The 22,602-nt window shown below is 33.8% G+C and overlaps 1 protein-coding gene across 2 annotated transcripts in view; it reads left to right on the top strand.

The window, feature by feature from the left end:
• The window catches only part of ANKRD17 (ankyrin repeat domain 17), a 163,354-nt gene that overhangs the window by 92,860 nt on the left and 47,892 nt on the right, over positions 1-22,602 (top strand). The window contains exons 5-16 of one of the 2 annotated variants that reach the window (XM_040481441.1): positions 197-344; positions 1,493-1,726; positions 4,369-4,463; positions 6,404-6,641; positions 7,672-7,863; positions 8,240-8,349; positions 10,023-10,110; positions 11,831-11,958; positions 12,211-12,354; positions 12,767-12,869; positions 14,345-15,097; positions 19,542-19,690. In XM_040481441.1, the coding sequence (XP_040337375.1) occupies positions 197-344; positions 1,493-1,726; positions 4,369-4,463; positions 6,404-6,641; positions 7,672-7,863; positions 8,240-8,349; positions 10,023-10,110; positions 11,831-11,958; positions 12,211-12,354; positions 12,767-12,869; positions 14,345-15,097; positions 19,542-19,690 (2,382 nt within the window). The remainder of the gene's footprint in view (positions 1-196; positions 345-1,492; positions 1,727-4,368; positions 4,464-6,403; positions 6,642-7,671; positions 7,864-8,239; positions 8,350-10,022; positions 10,111-11,830; positions 11,959-12,210; positions 12,355-12,766; positions 12,870-14,344; positions 15,098-19,541; positions 19,691-22,602) is intronic. The other variant, XM_040481444.1, reaches the window with a different exon arrangement.

Genomic DNA, 22,602 nt, shown 5'->3' on the forward strand with positions numbered 1-22,602 from the left:
TAATCTGGCCTACTTAGACAAGAAATAATAAAATAAACTCAACCATTAGGCTCATTTCAACAAATTTTTGTTAGATACATGTTGTGGTTATGGGCTCTGACTATAAATCACTAGGTAGGTGTTAACGTAAACATGTTCCACATGTTTTGATGAATATATTGTTTTCTAATATCATTTAAACTTTTTCTTTCATAAGGTTTTGTTGGCAATGCATGCAAATGTGGAAGATAGGGGAATCAAAGGTGACATTACACCTTTAATGGCTGCTGCTAATGGAGGACATGTCAAAATTGTGAAGTTGCTGCTAGCTCATAAAGCCGATGTCAATGCACAGTCTTCAACAGGTTATTCATGTTTCTTCTTTCAGTTTTGTTAAATATTAGCACCTTTTGGTAATAACTATGTCACATGAAAATCATTAGTACAGCTTTTGCAGTGCTCTAATTATGAAGTACTGCACATTTTCCTAAGTGTATGCATTAGATTTAAAGTATAGAAATATTTTGAATAAAGTTTCTCTTTTGTGTCTGAGGATGATTACTTGGCCTTTTGAGGTTCTTTTAGATTAAATTAAACACTGGCCCAGTTAGAAGGACTACCCTCTTGGAAATGGGCTATAGTTCTTCAATCCAGGTTTCCTATTTTTCAGGGAAGAAGGGAAGGGAAGATAGGGAAAACAAGAAGGATATGGAACAAAAGGCAGGTCTATCATTGTCTACTGTTACTAAATTGTGGCCTATAGAAAAAAAATTATGAAAACATTGTGTCCTACAATGGACATGACTTTAGTTTAAACTAACTTTATTTTTTTCTTCAAACTTGGGCATGGATGGATTTATATAAAACTTCTAAAAATTAAATGAAAATATATTTTGTGCATCTTCATGCAGGATTTTCAAATTTGTTAAATAATTGAAAGAATTTTTATGATCTTACAGGTTCTGGTTGGAAGGGGTTTAGAAATCATTATTTTACCCAGAAGGTTTATTTTTTCCCCCTGTAACACAGGAGATTTTTATCATCAAGAAGGAATGTTTTTGAAATTATGTAGCTTTGATCAGTTAACTGATAATTGAATTTGTAGGAAATCAAATATGTATAATTAAAAGGAACAGTATGAGATGTACCTATATATGATAAATAATTATCCTCCCAACATAAAGCTTCTGAAACATTTCTCCAATTAAGGTTACAATGAACATAACTTTTTTTTTATATGAAAAGTTAGTTTCAGAATTGCTCAGTTCTTTGATAACTCTACAGTCGTGTTAAGTGTGTCTATTTTCCATATATATTTGACCCTGATACTAAATGGAAAGAATTGGGAGTTGATTTCAGTAAGATAAAAGGCAATGGGAAAGGAATGATATATATTTTCTAAATTTATTAAAATTATAGTCTCCCATTTCAGTTTTCTTCCTGATGCTAACTAAATTAGGATCTTTTTATTTTGATATTTTATGTTAATGTCTTTTTGTTTTTCTTAAAATAGGCAATACAGCACTTACATACGCTTGTGCTGGAGGCTATGTAGATGTTGTAAAGGTGCTCTTGGAATCCGGTGCTAGTATCGAGGACCATAATGAAAATGGTCATACTCCTCTTATGGAAGCTGGAAGTGCTGGACATGTGGAAGTAGCCAGATTGCTGCTAGAAAATGGGGCTGGCATTAATACGCATTCCAATGAATTTAAAGAGAGTGCCCTTACATTAGCTTGTTACAAAGGTACGGTATAAAACATTTTTTTAAAACAAAGTTTTTAAGTACATGAGATGACAGTTATTTTATATAATAGAGTTTTTAAATTAAAAAGCAAATTAAGAGGTGGCAATAGAATATGGTATGTAATTAACCTAAAAGGGTTTAAAGTGTTTCAGAGTTTAATATGTAAAATTTTAAAATATAGACTTAATATTATAAATATATGTCAATGAAAAATGACTGTTACATGATTCAGTTGTTTTATCAGAAACAGTTATTTAATTTTAATTATGCACTGTACTTTTTAATGGTTTTTGTGTCAGAATATTTTTCATGGTTCACACGAAAGAATCCTATTGACTCCAGAAGTATTTAGCCTATAAATTTAAACGTAAATACAATCAAAGTAGCTAGAATGATCCATTAATAGGAATGTTCTTAAGCTATTTCTCATGCTACTAAGAAGAAAGGAGAAAAATTGAAGAGACTAGAGGAGATTTGAGAAATGAAAAGTGGTGTGAAGAGAGTTTGAATTCTAAAGAACAATTCTAGAGTATCGTCAATACATTTCATAAAGTTAGAAGGAAGACCTGGTTGAAAGTGAGAAAAACACGTACCCATACCTTTGTATATGTATATGTATATGTGACTATAAAAGGGGTATGTGATATTTTAAATGATGTCAATCAACCTGAAAATATTGGTAATACAGAAACATACCCTCCTTTGAGAGGGCAAGACAATTGTCTGGAAAGTGTCTTGGTCTTCAGCTAGTTAATGCTCTAGATTCTAGATTCTAAAAAAGATAACCACAGAGCCAGTACTTCTCAAAGTCTACCTTTTTGACAGATAAATGGCTATTAACTAAGGAACTTTTTAAAAACCAAATTTTATGTCTGCTTTCATACCATCTGCAGCTGTGTCATCTTTGTATCATAAAATAAGTGATAATCTTGACTATTAGGTGTCAAGAAACAGCGCTTACAAGACAAGGTACAGAGTTCAAGGAGGCACTTCCTCTCAATGGCTGAATCACTTCACCCACCAAGCTTGTGAGAGAACACTTCCTTAAATTTTACACCTAGGCCCTTGATTGCCCTACCCTAGTACTGGCTCTGGTGTTGTTTTGTTTCATTCTACTTTAGAGTGGCCAAGGTTGTGTAAGGTCATCTGGAAAAATTTCCTTTACAAACAATGGTTAAAATAACCCTTAAATACATACATGACAAAATATAAGTTAAATGTGAAAATATGCTCTATCTAAAGTGCTTTTGATTGGTGTTAACAGAGCTTCAGGTAAGGATGGTTAGGAAACACAGCTGAGATCCCTTACTTCCCTAGTACTGTTTGGTAATTAGGCAGAGGCTTATGTTCATTGAGAGGAGAGGAATTAAGCCTTGGGACAGCCTCTCCAGGACAGGCTGATTGATTGGGTGGCTCTCTCCCCTTTTCACAAATACTTTTGAACCCGGAACTGGCTGTTTTTACCACTTAGTCCCAGCTGGCCAGAAGAGCTTTGAGACCGGGCTACATATAACTACTCTTCCCTCTCTCCTTTGCTTATAGCCCCACCCTGCTTTCCAAGGGGCGTCTGAGGTTGGGCTTGCAGGCTTTAATTAGAAGCTGGATATAGAACTGAGCTGGTGGAGAACATCTCTGCTACTTACAAGGAACCATGGACCCTCTCCCTTTCCTCTAATTTTGGGTGAGGTCTTCTAGGACATAGATTGACAAGGAGAAGATGCGGAAGGGATAGAACTCAGGCTGAGACTGAACGTTGATGTGGATCTTTGGGAAGGGAGAATGACAGAGAGGAAAGGGAGGGAGGTAGGTAGCAAAAACAAAATATGGCAGATGCTAAGTTACTTATTGAAGTTAGTTTTAATTGTTTATGATTTTACCATCTGCTCCTTCCCCTTGGTCCTGATTGAGCATTGACTGCAACTCTTAACAAACAATATTGGAAAAAAATTAAGTCATTTTTCTATTGTTACTTGCATAGTGTCTGAAGTCCTTGTCTTTTTAACTACTTGTAAGATGTCTTTATTTGAACTGAAACATATGGTTTATTTGAAACTACATAAATGTAAATACAAGGGCAAGAGTGTGTGTGTATGTATATATTATGTACACATATATATGTGTGTGTGTATGATATCTAAATAAATGCATAAGTGTAAACTAAATGGTGTGGTTTCGAAAGTATTTTTTTATATATACAGTTCCCAATTTACAGGCTGATTGTTCTTAAAAAGTCTGTGAGTTAGTAATTGAAACTTAAAACACATTTCCTCATAGAAATAACTTCAATTATTATTATCCCAGGCAACTAATTCACAAAAGCTAATTTGTTCCATACCATAAATAAATAGAGCATGCCTCAGCTCTTAGAAAAGGTTATAGAAGGGATATTTGGGGTTTTAGATTTCAGTGACATCTTTGCTCAGTTGCATTGGGGTTGTAGTAGCGGCAACAGGGTAAAAAGTAGAAGAGCAAGAATCACTTGTATAATTTATGTGTGACAGTTGAGGGTGGCTTGTAGCTGACTTTAGTGTTATGCTTATAAATTTATTGCTATAAGTTAAATATAACTTTTTAAAATACTGTAACTTACATTTTTTGGAATAATAAAATACCTTATAATAATCTTACACATTTTGGTTTAGGACACCTAGAGATGGTGCGATTTCTTTTGGAAGCAGGGGCAGATCAAGAGCATAAAACAGATGAAATGCACACTGCTCTAATGGAGGCTTGCATGGTAAGACTGGTGAAATACATACATGAAATGTATCTGTGTATTTCATAAAGACAGTGCTAGCATATGTTGGGGACCTTATTCTTGAGTTCAAAGATTTGTTTATTATAGATTTATTGTAGAACAGAACCTCAGCTATCTGAATTGTGACCAGTGTTCAGAGCCAGTTGTACAATATTAACTTCTACTAAAGATGCTTTCTGGAGCTTTACAGAACTACTTTTATTTTCCTAGTCTCCCATAACTATGCTGGTTTTACATAGTTGGGACAAAAAGCAACTATTTAAAAAATTGATCAAGGATATTAAGAAGAATATAAACCACAAGTATGCATATAATACTAAGCATAGCAAATACATCAAACCAAAAATGTAACTTCTGAAAAATTTGAAATTAGAGTGTTATTTGTGTAACATAATTCCCCCTATATGAATGGTGTTTTCTGAGCTTTTAATTCCTTTTGTAAGAACTCTCTTTTTAGAGTTTGTACTTAAGAACAGGTAATAATAGTCCTCTTAAACTTTTGTATCTCAGTATATGATTTGTGGCATAGAAATGGATCAGAATAACATTGTAGACAGATTTACGAGAAAAACATGCCAAAGATGGAAAAAGGCACCAAATGAATTTAAGTTTCTTATCTCAACTTCCCTCCAGAGAATGATTATTGAAAGGATGTTAAATTTTAATTACTAATTTTTAAAAATATTAGGTAACTAATTAAAACCTGAGTTATCTTTGTTTTCTTTATTGTCATGCTAATATTTCCTTTAGTAAATTATCCTTTGAAGAAACACGAGTTTTCTTTCAAGGTCTTAAGTTTCCATCTGTTAAAATTAGGATAATATCCTTCTCTCGGGTTGTTGTGAGGATTAAATGGTATAATGCATATAAAACACATCAGTAATATCCCCATGATAAGGAACTTAAAACATCCTTGTGACCACCACTAGATTAGAAGGTATATAGATTAAGAAATTAAAATAGAGCATTTTGTAGACCTAATCAGTACGTACTGGAAGTGTTATAAATAGATGAAAGATATTAGTAGTGGCCCGACATTTCAAAGCTTGCTAAGAGAATGGGGTTTTAAACTGGACTTAAAAGAAATGTAGGAGTTGACTATATATGGAGGTAGAAAATTCTGAGCCGAAGGAAGGCAAAGTAACCATTGTAATGGGGCATTAAAGTTGTGTAACATGGCAAGCACAGAGGTAAAAATGGGTGTGATGTGTACAAAAAAAGATGAAATGTCTGTGAGGTAATATATAGAAGGAAAATTTATATTAGAGGTTAAAAAAAAAATTAGAGTGTCTTGGAGTTGCCAGTAGTTAGGAAAGCTATTGGAAAGGGAGACCAGCAAAGGGGACAGAAGATAGAGAGAACTCCTTTCTCTTTTAATTTTTACTGGCATTTAAATGTTGAAAAACAAAAGGAAGTACCATCTACATATTGTGTTCCCTTTCCCCTAACACATTATCTACAATTCTCTACCTTCTCCAAAAAATACTGCCAATTTTTTTCCGCCTAATCAAAAGTTTGCTTCTCTTTAAGGTTTTGACGAAAATTGTACTTTCCCTTTCTAAACTTTATCTAGTTAGCATTTAAGTATATACCATGAGGTGCTGATGTTATTTCATAGTAGTCTTTTGTTTCATGTACTTAATGTCTTTTTTTCCCCTAATGGTTAATAAGCTTCTTCATTGAAGGAAGGTATTATTTTTCTACATGTTTCATAGCCTCAACCTCTATTTCCCCATCTATGCCACAGAAATACAGATAGGTCTTAATTAATACTTGATTTCTCATCTGCTAAATGTAGATTTATTATTCTTATTTGACTGTCAGTAAACCTTCATTGTACAGTAATTGAGAAATCTTCATATTTTTAACAATTGTTTTTAATGGTGCTGATTTAATTTTTTTAATTGCATTGTAATTAGGATGGCCATGTTGAAGTAGCTAGGTTACTTCTTGACAGTGGTGCCCAAGTGAACATGCCTGCTGATTCATTTGAGTCACCATTGACTTTGGCTGCATGTGGTGGGCATGTGGAACTTGCGGCTTTACTTATTGAAAGAGGAGCTAGCCTGGAAGAAGTCAATGATGAAGGTTATACACCACTGATGGAGGCAGCTCGTGAAGGACATGAAGAAATGGTGGCATTACTTCTAGGCCAAGGTAACCAACCATACCAGTGAAAACAGTAAAGCATAAATGTGTAAAACATAACATTATAATAGTACAAAACTGGGTTTCTGTATTTTCTCTTTCTAGTAGATATGTAACAAGATGTTGTCACAAAAACAACGTATTTGCTTTGAAAATAGCTTCCATACTGTGCTAAACAAAATCAAATAGACTGCTTTAATATAGAACTTTTCAGGCATCGTGTGCTTTGTGAATACAAGCAGAGAACTGGGGGTGAGGTAGGGGTGTAGATTATGTAGAGACATATATGAGATTTGACATTTCTCAAAGTGGTATATTGAGAGAATTTCTCTTGGGGCAGGATACCTATTAATAAATATTTGATATATCTAGGGTTTCATGGGACACAGTATGGGAAATCCTACCATAAGGATGAACTTGAGGAGAACGTAAGAATGTATTTATAAGAAGCTGTAAAAGAATCGGCACACAGTAGACTTTTCTTTTGAGAAAAGTGAAATGGTTACTTTGCGGTATTAAGCCATATTCAGTTTAGAAGTAATCTCCTATCTCTCTATAGATTTGTAGCCAAGTTTTATATCTCTTTTAGTAGTAAGGTTTTTGTTTGGACAAATTTAAGAGGAGTGGAACATTAAAAAAAGCATATTGGCTATAACTTTAAAAGCAGATGTATTGTAGCACACTTCTTAGGTTTGAATCACAAGTTTCTAACCTTCTGTGCCTGAATTTAGTCTTCTGTAGGGTTGCTGTGAAAGTTCATATATCTATATCTGTAGATAGAGATATATAGGCACACTTATGTGCCTTCTGGCTGAATAAATCTTACTCCAGCTGTATGCATCAAATGTAGACTCGTGGATGTATTTTTAATAACTTTTTCTTTATTCGTACTGCCTTTCAGTAGGGGAGAAGCACTATATTTAGTAAAATAATGTAAATGTTTATTTTTGAAGTATAGTTTATTAGGAAACAATCATGTTTTGCTTATCTCTGGAATAAGTTAGTGAGTTCCTTAAAATAATTAGAATTTTCATTCTAGGAGCAAATATCAATGCACAGACAGAAGAAACTCAAGAAACTGCCTTGACTCTGGCTTGCTGTGGAGGCTTTCTGGAAGTGGCAGACTTTCTAATAAAGGCAGGAGCTGATATAGAACTAGGGTGTTCTACCCCTTTAATGGAAGCTGCTCAAGAGGGTCATTTGGAGTTAGTTAAATACTTATTAGCTGCAGGTAGGCATTTTTGCATTTGGAAAGAGTTTTTTACATGATTTATCCAAGTAAAAATGTTATAATGCAAGTAACTTTTTTCTGATGTTATGATACACTGATTGTGTGTTTAAAAATGTGGTAAAAAGTTGTGGTAACTTTATAACTAATTTACCTTATTACTGTTTGAAGTATCTGTAGCTTTAATTTCAAGCAATAATCTATTTCTGATTTTTTTTATTTTTTACTTTTAAAGTGCTGACAGTCTTCTTTATTTCTAGAAATGGATGACTATTTTGTCTAATTTGAAGACATATGGCTTATTTAGAAATTTCTGTGTCCATCATTTATGTCTTACAATTCTTTTATTAAGTCTCTGTATTGTTTAATACTACTACAGGAGCTAACGTTCATGCAACAACAGCAACAGGGGATACAGCACTAACATATGCCTGTGAGAATGGTCATACCGATGTAGCAGATGTCCTACTTCAAGCAGGAGCAGATCTGGTAAACTATGTCACTTTTTAAATCCTAATACTTAAAACCAAGACAAATTAATTAAAAGTTCAGTGGAGATTACAGATAAAAGGTATTTCTTTTAATTTTCTGTTGGCCTTTTTGCTATTTTTTCTCTCATTTGGTCATTGTTTTTTCCTACACTCTTTGGTGTCTGTTTTTTTTTTTCTTGTTAGTGGGGTCATACAATCTATTTCCCCTTGTCCCCCATAAAAGGGAAATTTTGTATTAGATACATTAATACAAAGTTTTTCTTAGGTACTTAGCTATTTTTAGAATATAAGTATTTAATAGTCCTCAACTTACAACTTAGTAAGAAGGATGAAATACTGAGTTTATTGTAGGGTGGATTATGAAGAGATGTCACAGCAAAAGTACAGACAATAAAGAAGCTCAGAAGACGTAAAGACGTCATCTGAGATATTACATTAAGGTTTAGAAAGGTGGATATGGTGATGTGACAAAAGAGATATTCCTGTTGGAAAAAACAGTGTGAGGACAGCCTGACAGGGAAGGAAAAGCAAACGTGTGTGGGGAAAATAGTCTTCCAGTTTCACGTGTGAGGAAGTAGAAGTGAGACATGAAAAGGTAGTTAAAACTTAAGTACCCATATGTTCATGGGGCTGAGATTAACAAGCAAGTGTGTGTTCTTGTAGAAGTTCATAGTTTATGACAAAAATTCACAGGCAAGCAGAAACAGACTCCTCCATTAACTAGTTTTGCCAAGTTTAACTTCTCTTTCCTAAGAGTGGAACTGGATTACTATTGTGGTCTCTTTCAGTTCTGTGTATGTTAGTACAGCTCTTGAAGCCCTTATGGCACATATTATACTCTAGTTAGTTGTGTGCCTATTTCTTCAAGATTAGATTTTGAGCTTTCCAGTGTTTACCACAGTGACTGTGAAACATACAGCAATGTATCTTGCTTAGTTAATTGCAATTCAAACAACTTAGTGTGTGGCTTAAGAGAAGACTCAAAAGTTGTTCATCAGATGTGAGTGTTAAAAAATATATATATTATATGTATTATAACTCAAATCTTTATATTCTAAAATATAACTTGGAAAATTTCTCCAAGTGTTCTCATTACCCAGCAATAAGAAGAAGGCAATGGATTCTCCATTTTTTGAGACCCAGAAATCTCTAGTAAGACGTTGTAATTGGTGGTTTTTGAGCTATTAAGTCACTAGCCTTGTTGTTTTCATATAAGATAATGTGGTTTTAATGGGAGGTCCATAAAGAAAGGGAATGATGTACTTGCAGAAATTCATACAGGTAGGGTGCAAGGTTACAAAAGGAAAATCACTTGGAGTAGATGGGGATAATGCTGATTGGAGAAGGATGTGCTAGAGTGCCATTCACTGGTCAAGTTCCACAGTCCTTTTGGTAGAGAGAGAGAGAAGGAAAAATTACCCAGATGGATTTAGATGAAGGTGTCACAATCACATGAATATAATTTCAGTTCTTAAATTACATCTGTAGAACATGCTTCTGATTTGAGTTTTAAATTTAAAAATGTATTCCTTAAATTTATTTCATTTCAAAGCATGATATTTAATATCTTTAGACTTAGAAATTTGTCCAGTTCTTTTCCTTTTTATTTTCATGAAAAAGAATAACTGTACACTAGCAATTAAATATCAATTAAGTCTGTTTTTTACATAGGAACATGAATCTGAAGGTGGAAGGACTCCTTTAATGAAAGCTGCAAGAGCTGGTCATGTTTGTACTGTTCAGTTCTTAATTAGTAAAGGTAGGTTTGGGTAAGCAGTAGTTTTTTTTTCCCCCAAAGGTGTCTATTCCCTGCCCTTGGATATTTAGAGATTGAGAGGTAAAGGACAATTTTTGGGTATGATTGGTGGAGGGATGCTACTGAGATTCTGTGAGTGGGTGGTTGATAAATATCCTCAATGCATAGAGCATCTCCAAACAGTTCCATAGTCCCAAACTATGAAGGATTGTCATACTGAGTACCATCCTTGTGAAGGAACACTTACATAAAGAAAAATTTCTCTAAGTAAAATTTTGAGGGTTTAGATAACTTAAAGTCTGTTCTGTTTATGTAATAATGTATCCTGAAACCTGGATTCTTACGCCACTGAATTACTTTAAGGCAAGTCACTTTTCTACTCTACATATCCTTGGGCCTAAGTTTCCTCTTTGTAAAATATAGAGAAATGGTCATAAATACGGTATAAAAAGTATTCAAAACTGAAATGTGATAAAAACCAAAATGCATGGAAGATTTTCATCTATGGTCAGTAATTCTACTTTGAATATCAAAAACCATTTTAAATGACTAATGTATCATATTATTACTTCCTTTAAATTATTTGTGAGGGTTTACTGTGTAAGTTCAAGTTGAAATAGTTTTGTTTGCAGAATTCATCATATTTTTTTTTTTAATGTTTATTTATTTATTTTTGAGAGGAGAGCATACACACACTTGTATGACAGGGGCAGGGGCAAAGAGAAAGGGAGACAGAGAATCCCAAGCAGGCTCCATGCTGTCAGCACAGAGCCCTATGCAGGGATTGATGCCACGAAACCTGAGATCATGAACTGAGCCAAAAGTAAGAGGCAGATGCTTAACTGACTGACCCACCCAGGCGCCCCACAGATTTCATCATATCCTTAAGTATAGGATATGAAAGATTTTACTGTTGATTCAACATTGATAAAAGAAAGACTATACAAGCCATGTACAATTAAAATGGCAATATATACCATTTCCTTCTTAGCAAAAATACTAAAGAAATCTCAAGTTTGTAATTGTTAATAATAGCAAAAGAAACTAAGTCAGAAATCAGTTACTGGTCAAATTACTTTAGGCAATTTGAACACTTATTTGTGATGTATATTTATACCATAGTATTTTCAAGAATGGAATTATTTATATAATCACAATCCTCTCTCTTTGATAAATTTTAATTAATCAGATTCCATTTTCTTTCTGCTATTTTATATCCATTTCCTGCATTGCCTAGCACACTGTCTAAATCAGAGATGAATTCATATTGGAGGGGCAGTGTACTTGTTTTCATGCTCAGATATTTCCCAGTGAAAGAAGCCAGTAGTACTATTACTTTCTATTCCCTGGTAATTCTCTACATACCTAGAGAAGGACTTAAAATGTAGATAAAATTTTGTTTTACTTTTCTAAAACTAATTACATTAGGAGTAATATATACATTTATTTTTATCTTCTACCAGTGCATACTAAAATATTCATGGATGAAATTATGTCATGTTTGTCTGGGATTTGCTTTAGAGTAATTCAAGATGGGAGAGGAGAATTGATAATGGGTTTATGCGAAATGAGATTGGCTGTGTGTTTATAATCATTGAAGCTGGGTAATGGGTATATGGATATTCATTATGCTATTCTCTCTATTCTTTATGATTTTGAAATTTACCATAATTTAAGAAACCTCAATCTCCTAACATGATTTCCCATGTCTTGTCTGTTTTAGGAGCGAATGTGAATAGAACCACAGCTAATAATGACCATACTGTACTGTCCCTGGCTTGTGCAGGGGGTCATCTGGCAGTGGTGGAACTACTTTTGGCTCATGGGGCAGATCCTACTCATCGTTTAAAAGTATGTAACTCAAATGTTTCGGGTAGCATTGTGAATTAATTCTTCACTCTTGAACATTAGAAAATATCATCTACCAGTTCGATTTATAATGGCATTCTAAACATATTCATTTTCTTCTGTTTTATTAGAGGAAAGTGTTCTTTACTAAACCTAAGATTTGAATTGCTAGGGCCTGTTAGCTTTATCATCCTTAATGGTTCTATAAGTTAATTTATTTTTTTTTTATTTTTCCCTTTCTGTGTCCACTCTTAGGATGGCTCAACTATGTTGATAGAAGCAGCAAAAGGTGGCCATACGAGTGTTGTTTGCTATCTTTTGGACTATCCTAATAATTTGCTTTCGGCCCCTCCACCAGATGTCACTCAGTTAACCCCCCCATCCCACGATTTAAATAGGGTAAGATTCAAAACAAAAACATTTTATATCATATCTTCTTTATCCTCCTTTGGCTCATAGTTTCAGTTTAAACAGATCTGACTATACTTTGTTATAATATGTAGTTCTCTTTATAGGTATGCAGTTGAAATGGTTAATGATATAATCTGGTTTAATATTCAGATTGTAGATTGATGTGATTTTGCTTTGTTTTCTTACTATGGCAAGAATAACCATTTGAATTCAAAGTGCATTAAAAAAGTGTTGTGGAGAATAATTTGGCAACAACATATTTTAAGTAAATATATCAGTGTCTGAGATTAATACCATATTACAAATATTTTGAAGAAGTCTTTATAACTTATTCTTAAAGCATGTTATTTAATGGAGTGTGTAGGAAAAGCAGAGATATAATCAGTTTCCTTTGTCTTAGGCTCCTCGTGTACCAGTTCAAGCACTGCCCATGGTTGTCCCACCTCAGGAGCCTGACAAACCACCTGCCAATGTTGCCACTACTCTTCCCATCAGGAATAAAGGTCAGTTATACTTCTGAAGACTGTTTTGTACATGTTATCCAGGTAAAAATGATAAGATTACCAAAAAACCTAGCCATTTATAATTATTTTTCCACAAAAGGTGAATTTTACTAAGTTGACATAATTAAAAATTTTTTTTACTAGTGAAAAAGGCATGTTACTGTGAGAGAAGATAGTTAATAGCATTGATTTATGCTAGAATTGTCAGCATTAGCAGGAGAAATTCAGATGCTCATCTCTGATGCAGTTCTGATTATCCACCATTTCTTGTAATAACTGGTCATTTCTATTCGTGTTAAACTGTTAGGCTGGGTATAGTTGGATGACATTTTTGTAAATTACTTAAATTTCTGTAGTGATCTAAGGCATAAAATGAACAAGTTAGATCAAAATTAAACTATATTTTAGAGTAACTGGTTTAATGTAGATTTTATATCTGGGCTACCTTTCTCAGTCAATAATTGAAAGTTACTTCAGATATGCTTGTTTGTTTCTCTAGAACTCTGAGGTCCATATTTGACTTGTGGATGTTACACCATGCATGTTTTAAGTCATGTCCCAAAACATTACAGCTACCAGTTTGAATCAGTTTTTCTTTTTAAAAAGTTTCACCTGAAGAACCAATGTGGTTTTAATTTTTTGGTTTTTAGCTACCTATATTATTTTACCAACAAGAATACTAAGTATTTCCACCAGCTCTTTACAGTCACTACTACCAGTCTAGAGCCTTGGCACCTTTTTTCAGTTGGTGTAGCAAACAACTGATTCCTGTACCCATAGCCAGATCTGTTTATTCACCTGGCTGTCAGAAGATACAGTGGATGGCGTAGTCCAGCATCTTTTCTTCCAGGGAAACTGAATCCCAAATCTCTACTGGCCAGGTAGCTGTGTGAATATGTGAATTTATATCTTGCCTTTATCAGTCTTGAAGATGGTAGTCCCCCAACAAAGACAAATTTTAGCTGGATTTAGATTTCCCGGTACTTCTCAGTGGTTTGGGTACTCTTTGTGTGTATGTGTGTGTGTTTAAAAGACATAGACTATCAAATGTGGAAAAACCTTGACTTAGAGGTCTAAGTTTTCCTTACATCTTAATAATCTAGCGTTATTTTTCTGTTCTGATGATAAATTTTTACATCTCTATGACCAGATGAAGTATCTACACATAGCCTTAGATTTTACTTTAATTGCACCACTTAGATCTCACAGACCTGCATCCCTCTATTGTCTAATTTTAGCCATGTGATATTTTTAAAATTAATTTCCCAGAGATTTCTCTATGCACATAAAATACATACATTTTATATTTATGATAAAGAAGGTGGATTTGTTTTTAAACTTCTTAACAGTGCATTTTCACCTTCTGTGGATATGATAACTTGGTGCATAACTGTTGGCACTAAACCTCCCAACAGTAACTCTGTAATGAGGATGCCATTCATGTGCACTTCTGAGGGGGTTTCTTTTTCACACAGCTGCTTCTAAACAAAAGTCCAGCAGCCATTTGCCAGCAAACAGCCAGGATGTACAGGGTTACATCACCAATCAGTCTCCAGAGAGCATTGTAGAAGAGGCTCAGGGAAAGTTAACAGAACTGGAACAGAGGATAAAAGAAGCCATAGAAAAGAATGCACAGCTGCAGTCCTTGGAACTGGCTCACGCTGACCAACTTACCAAGGAGAAGATCGAGGAGCTGAACAAAACAAGGGAGGAACAAATTCAGAAGAAACAAAAGATTTTGGAGGAGCTACAGAAAGTAGAACGAGAGTTACAACTGAAAACTCAGCAGCAGCTAAAAAAGCAGTATCTAGAGGTTAAAGCTCAAAGAATTCAACTTCAGCAGCAGCAGCAACAGTCTTGCCAGCATCTGGGACTGCTAACTCCTGTTGGGGTTGGAGAACAGCTTTCCGAGGGAGACTATGCACGGTTACAGCAAGTGGATCCCGTTTTGCTTAAAGATGAACCCCAGCAGACTGCTGCTCAGATGGGTTTTGCACCAATCCAGCCTCTGGCCATGCCTCAAGCTTTGCCTCTGGCGGCAGGTCCCTTGCCTCCAGGGTCCATCGCAAATCTTACAGAACTGCAAGGAGTGATAGTTGGACAGCCAGTACTGGGCCAAGCACAGTTGGCAGGGCTGGGGCAAGGAATTCTGACAGAAACACAACAAGGGTTAATGGTAGCCAGCCCTGCTCAGACCCTCAATGACACGCTGGATGACATCATGGCAGGTGGGTTTATATTGTTATGAGCAGGTATCAAATATGATTTGCTTAAGGCGAGTAAGAGTGTGCCAGAATTTTTTGCCATTACCCAACTTGAGAACTATTTTTGGACTCTTGACCCATGTATATCCTTAGAAGTATTAGTTCAATCTCAGAAGTTCTCAGACGGATACAGGTCGAATTAAAGATTAGCTCATGCAATACAAGTGACTGAAACTTTTTGGCTTAGCTGGGTAGGCTGGGGATCTAGGTTTTTTCAGTAGTGGGGTTGATGTTTGAGTTTTGTTTTTGATTTTGTTTTTTCTCTTTAAGTTCAGAATACTAAGATTGAATTTTGGCTTTTGTGCTTCTGTATTCACACCATTAAACTGGGAAATTGATAGAAGTTGAAGTGCAAAACTAGTAGGACACATCAGGAAGCTTATTTGTGAACAGAAATACTTTATATCCTAATGGATCAGACTTCAAACCTGATGGATATTAAAAAAAAAAAAAAAATTAAACACTTTTACAACGATAATAAAGTACCAAACCAAATAGGGTTTGATTGTATGTCAGTGATTTTATCCCCTGTGAATGTTAATGTGTAGTCTCTTTCTAATTGTATTATGGGAAGTTGTGGTCCCCTGACAGTATCATAAATGATATATCTTTCAGTGTGTAGCCAGAGAAATTATATTCCATTATAATTAGTTTCATTGCAAGAAGAAATATTTTAGAAGGTTGTTTTAATGATTCTAGTTTTTGGTACTTACTTTTTGTGAGTTCTGTAACAAAGTAGTAGAATGAGATTCTACAGGATTATAAGCCATAAGAATGCTATACTGTGAAGGATAATTTTCTTGATTTAAGAAAAAGATAAAAAAGAACATTTGAAAAGGAAGGAAAAGAGAAAAAGGCAGCAAGTAGTGAAATTTGATAGTATTTATCTGTTTTCTTCCCCCTTTTTATTCTTTGTTCTATACTTCTATATGATTAAGTTTTTCTAATTTTGAAACTGTTTTGTCAGCATTATCTAGTATGATGAGGTTATATATAATTTATCTTTCATCTTTCAAAAACATAAAAGAAAATTAAATTGTATAGTGTTGAGATATTTAGCTAACATTCAGAAATTAAGACACCAGCTAATGAGACAGGTTTTGTTCTTACAAATTGCTCTAAAGTTTCCTAGTTCTCTTTTAGTATCACCCCAACAACAATATGTGGAATGAAATTCTTTGCTAATCTTAGAGGGTGCAGTAGTCTAATAATCATTAGTAAGAACTGTGAAGATTCTTAGAGTGATAAATATAAAATATTTCTATATATTTGAAAATTACTATTAATCACCATTAGCTGCTTTTAATAATTGGGATTGCAATTAAAGAAATGTTAGTATCTTATGAAAATTGTACATAAAATTTTTCTATAGATTTGAAAATTACTATTAATCACCATTAGCTGGTTATAATAATTGGGAATACAATTAAAGAAACATTAGTATCTTATGAAGATTGGAGCACAGTAGCCAAAAGTCCCAAATTTGGTGTTACTTACATGGCCATTAATCTAGGTCATAATGGTCTTCTTTCTATTATGTTGGTTGAACTACCAAAAAATGTATCAAGTTATTTAAATGAAGAATGGACATTCCTACCAGGGAATACTTAAAAAAAAATTTTTTTTTGATATGCTTCAGAATTTACATGATGTTCTTGGGCATAGTTATCAACCTTGATTTGCCAGTTGTACAGTTTTTATGCTGATCAGAATTATCAGAGGTTTGTAAAGTAGTTTTTCTGTTAATTGGTTTACCAAACAAAAACAATTAAATTCTGCCTTTGTGTTCCAGGTGTTTTCATATAAAAAAAATTTCAAAAGCACACAAGTTTTTAGGAAATAGGATAAATACTTCCCATTATAAAAATACTCTTCCTCTTTATTATGCCCATTTATATGGAGAGAGGAGAGATGACCAGACGGAAGAGCAGGATTAAAAACATCCAACCACTTACCTGCAGTCCATCCCTGTCATCATGCATGTGCAAATGCATAAACATACACATATACTAATGCACTCACTTCTACGACTTTTTTCTTTAGACAACTTCTTTGGTAGTATTTGTTCTTTCAGTTGACTAATGATCATTTCTATTTCTTTCTTTGGGTTTCTTAATATTTTGTAACCTCATTAGGTGCCGTATCCCTTCCCCACTTAAGCATAACCTCTTCTTTTTCTTTAAAGAACCTAAATAAACTTGTTCTTTATTCCAATTTATTAGACTCCTCTTGTAAGATTCAGTATCATTTTCTGTAGTACTTGGCTGACCCAAATCTTCTGTCTTGCCTGTTCTCCATCCTTGTCAGAGCAAAATCAGTTCCTTATTTAGCCAGTCTTAACACCTTGCCTTTGCTGTGCTCTCAAGTTCTTTCTTTCCTTACCTAATGTTAAAACTTTTCTAGAGCATCTGGTGCTCCTTCTCTAAAATCAGACCCTAAAATGAAGTACCACATGTAAAGATCTATACCAGAGTTCCTTCAGGTACCTGCATATTTATAAGTTGTTACTTTTAACTGTAGGGAATGATTGAGTGTCAGGCAGGTATTTAGTTCTAATAAACCAATTTCATAACTACCCGAAAAGAAATGAAATGAAATGAAATGAAATGAAATGAAATGAAATGAGGGAATTGGTGTTTCCTCTCCTTTTAGATGAGGTGGCAAGAACAAGCAAGTTGACCCAAAATAAGAAAACTAATTTTAGTGTGTTCTTTAAAAGAACTTATTCCAGTTAAAATGTAAATAACAATATAGTCATTTAATAGTAAAGCTTAGATTTTTTTTACTATTGTGAAATAAAAATCAGTTCTTTGGACAGATTGGTGTTCATTCTGTTTAAGCTGATTTTTGTATTTAGCATTTTTATTTGTGAAAATCAGTCAAATCAGAGGAGATTATGGAATCTGTTTTAAGAGCCATAGATTTTATATGGTTTTGAGATTTTATATCTAGAATGTGTACATTTAAATTAACTTGATTTTTTTAACATAAAACTATCAATATGGAATAACAATATCTAGGTCATTAGATAATCAATTTAATATATTAGTACATGCCCTTTTCTATTTATCTGGATCCCTAAGGATTCAAACAGTGTTTTGTTTTGTTTTGTTTTGTTTCCTTTCTTTGTTTTTTCTTTAGCTTTTAAGTGGACTTAAAAATGTATAATCATAGAATGTGTGTTGCTATAATGTATAGTGTATGTTTGTGCCTGAACTAAGGATTTCATGTAAAATAGATTTCTTAATTGACAATCATGTTTATAATTGTTATAATAAGGTCAATTTCAGTTTTATTCTTGGCAGGATCATAACCTCTTTTGCCTGGTTTCAGATCCAGTTGTGAATCATGATTGTTTTCTGTCTGATGTAGTTGATAAGTATGTTGGTAACACACATCCACGCTACTGTTGACCATTCAAAGATTTATGCCCACACTTCAGTGCTATAGCATTTTTAATATGGGGGAAAAAGGGTTGGTGTTCACATATCAGCTCCAGAAGTGAATCCATGAGGGAATATAAATACCCTCAGTTGCCACCACTTCTGGAGTCCTCCCACCTCAAGTACTGACCTAATTAGCCCCTTATTAATTTGCATATTTTGGTGAAAATAATATCATGGAAAAATTATACTTAGAACTAACAATAATCTATATTTGAAGGATGATTGTGCATACATTTATTTCTACCTTAATCTTTTAATTTTGTCCTCGTCAGTGTGATTGCTGGTTTGATTGGTGGGCATTTTAACCCCCTCAGAATAATTCTACATGTGAGAAACTATATTTCTGTGTGAGGATCAAATTTTTATATTTTACTATACGGTCCTGCTGAGGACTACCATTCAGAAAGTTACCATCCCCCAGTCTGCAGTTAGTAAAAGAGTAGGAAGTGTTTTAAATGATTCTATAGTGAGGTTCTCCCCAGTGATATTACTTTCATTGGAATATAAGGTGTGACATTGGCAGGTTAAAACTCACACTTTCCTCCGTCTGAACTTGACTGTTTTACCTTTTATTCGTTTTCTGATTAAGAAGCTATAATGAAAAAAAAAAAGAAGCTATAATGAACAACTATCCATTTGCATTTATATTCAATTTGAATTCATAAGCATATTTTTGTTTTCAGGGTTATTTTGAATTGAGGTTTTATGAATACATACTGTAAGAGAGGAATTTGGTTTTCACATGGATTATTATTTAGAAAATGGGTTATTCTCAATATACTTTTTATTTTTAGATTGTTATCCCAAGTCAGAAATAACCAGAAAAGTGAGTTATTAGAGCTGTGACAGTTTACCTATAGACCTTTTGTTTTAAGAAGTCTTTAAATATTTTCTAATAATTATTTCTTACTGTTACCTAACAATGTTTCATCCTTATTAAGTGCAGTTATTTTGTTCAACAGCAGTCAGTGGAAGAGCATCTGCAATGTCAAACACTCCTACACACAGTATCGCTGCTTCCATTTCCCAACCTCAGACTCCAACTCCAAGTCCTATCATCTCTCCTTCAGCCATGCTTCCTATCTACCCTGCCATTGATATTGATGCACAGGTAAGCTCTAAATTCAGGATGGATGGTTTTTAACTAAAATTATATCATCAGTAAAAACATTAATCATCTTAGACTTAAGTCATCTTAGACTGTTTTGTCTCCAGCCAGAGATCTGAGCCACAGTTAGGAATGCGAATCCACATTTTAAAAAATAAAATACCAAATACAGATTATTACTGATAATTATGTGATGGTCTGGTTTTCAAGGTCATCAGTAACTTTTTTTTAACTGTAGTCTAGAAGAGGTTGTTAAAAGAAATAACTTATTTATAATTAGTATGTGTTTTCTTCTAATCTTAAATTAGAAGTTATGCTTCTAATTTATAATGGGTTACACATAAAAGATTCTTCCATTTATGTATCGTATATACTTAATTGCATTTATATTGTCTTTGAAAGTTCTGATCTCGCCAACTAAAACATGTAGTGGCTGTCTGTGTCTTAGGACTAAGTCAAAACAAAACAAAACAAAAAACCCAATTAGAAAATTAGTTTACCATGTAATCTCAGGTCACAGTGAAGTTGGAGAGGGGAGGATAGCTTGTGTTTTGTCCTGGAAAAAAGCTTAAGATAAGGCCTAGCTTAGAAGACTGCTGAATAAGGTAAAGGGTATATGGCCTTATTCAGTACTGAGAACTGTTTGGTTTATTTAGTTTTGTATTTTGATTTTTACCTGGGGTTGGGGAGTCCCTGGCTAGCTCAGCTGGTAGAGCACATGACTCTTACTCTCAGGATCGTGAGTTCAAGCCCCACTTGGACATAGAGCCTACTTAAAATAAAAATTAAAAAAAATTTTTTTTAATTAAAAAAATATATATCTGGGGTGGGGAAGGCATGACATGGGTGAAGGTGGCAGTATACATAATAAAACTTTTTATTTTGTAAATAATCAGTTCTTTGTAACCCTGAATTGCCTAAAGTGTGTGTGTGTGTGTGTGTGTGTGTGTGTGTGTGTGTGTGTGTTACCATTAAGGCTCTGTACTCTCAACCTATTGAAAATAAAGCTTCTGGGGCTTCAGGGTGGCTCAGTTGGTTTAGCATCCGACTCTTGATTTCAGCTCAGGTCATGATCTCATGGTTCGTGAGTTCGAGCCCCACTCGGGCTCCAGGCTGACAGTGCAGAGCCTGCTTAGGATTCCTGCTCACTCACTCTGTCTCTCTCTCAAAATAAATAAATAAAATTTTTTAGAATGTTTAAGAAAATAATGCTTCCTTTTCATTAAAATGTTTCTTGGTAATACTGTGAAAAAGGAATTACATTTCTGTTCTTACTTGCTTTCCAAATGTTGTTATATGTACTTTTTTTTTTTAAGCACTTAAAGTTGTCAGGGCTATTTTAAGGAATTGTCTGAGTTTCAGACCACATATATGAAGTAACTACTTTTAAATAACCATTTTCCTGATGAAGAAACCAAGGCTAAGAGAGAGATTAAACATATCGCTGAGGATCAGTTCATTTAGCTAAGTGATGGGGTTGAGAGTCATACTTAGGTGGGTTTGACTTCAAAGACACCCTCCTTAACTACCATACTCTATAGTATGTTTTTTAAATTTTTTCAAATTAAAAAAACTATGAAATATTCATTTATGAACCACATGGTTTATATTTAATAATACGTAGCAATATAGAACTGGGTTGAACTTGGTATTGAATTTGCATTATTTTCCTCCAGGCTTTTTTCCCCTCTGAGGCTGTTATGTTGTAACCTATAGCTGTTATGTTTTAACCAGAGATCTAATTTCTAGTTTTATATGGAATTAAGAATTGATCCATAAGGAAAACTAAAAACCTACCAAATATAAAAGGATTTTTTAAAAAATTCTTTTGAATAAAATAGCCACAGAAAAAATTCCTCATATGATCATGATTTTATGGAGTTTGAAATTGTTATAGTGGTGGTGAAATTTTACCTGACTATACTACTCAACCAGCTATTGCTGTGTTATAAGTTAATTTCTAAGAAGTTACATAGAAATATTTCTAATTTTTTTAAATTAAAAAATCTAATATGTTAATTGTAGTTGACATGCTTATGTAAAAAGATTGACTGTGTCCTTCTTAAATATGTGTTCTCTATATTGAGGTTTTTCAGTTGGGATAGTCTATCATGAGTTACACTGCTTGTCATAGAGTTTACAAAGTTCCTGCTTAGAGATACTAACTATTCACCCAACAGCTAATTTATGGTGGAGCTGTCTTTCAAACCACCCCATCAATCTAGGTCTAGAATCTATGCTCTTAACCACTGCACTATGCTACCTCGTTTTCAACTTTTTATCTTAAGTATGAACACTGATTTTAATTATATTAACCTGGTAAATTAGATTATAGAAAATAGGTCCACCACCTAGATGGCATCTTTTCTTTCTTTCATCTTTGCATCTTTTCAGCATGTTTCCTTGGCCATAGGGCATATTTACGTCAATTCTTAATTTAAAGAAAAACAAAACAAATGTTAATTTTTTTAAACCTTCAGCGTATAAGTGTCTTTTAAAATATGCTAATGAGTCTTCACATGATCATACTTTAAACTCATTTAATTGATCATTATATGCAGAAACTAATATTTTTAACAAGGATGAACAGGAATCATGTTTAATTTCTGGAACTTGAAGACTGCTGAAGATGAGAGTTTACACTCTTTATAAGGTTCCCCAAATCTTACATTCTATAACTAAAAATTACCTTTGGTGTGTAAGTATGTGCCACAGGCTCTCTACCTCTCACATAATGATTTTACTGAATCAAGTTTGTCAGGATATATTTGTTTTTATTCGTTTTGTTTGGTTTTGGTTTTGTTTTTTTTGTTTTGTTTTGTCTTGTTTTAAGTAAGTTCTGTGCCCAGCGTGAAGCTTGAACTAACAACGCCAAGATCATGAGTTGCATGCTCTAGTGACTAAGCCAGCCATGT

The sequence above is a fragment of the Herpailurus yagouaroundi genome, unplaced genomic scaffold (genome assembly GCF_014898765.1).
Source record: "Herpailurus yagouaroundi ecotype Mexico unplaced genomic scaffold, PumYag 28, whole genome shotgun sequence".
Lineage (NCBI taxonomy): Eukaryota > Metazoa > Chordata > Mammalia > Carnivora > Felidae > Herpailurus > Herpailurus yagouaroundi.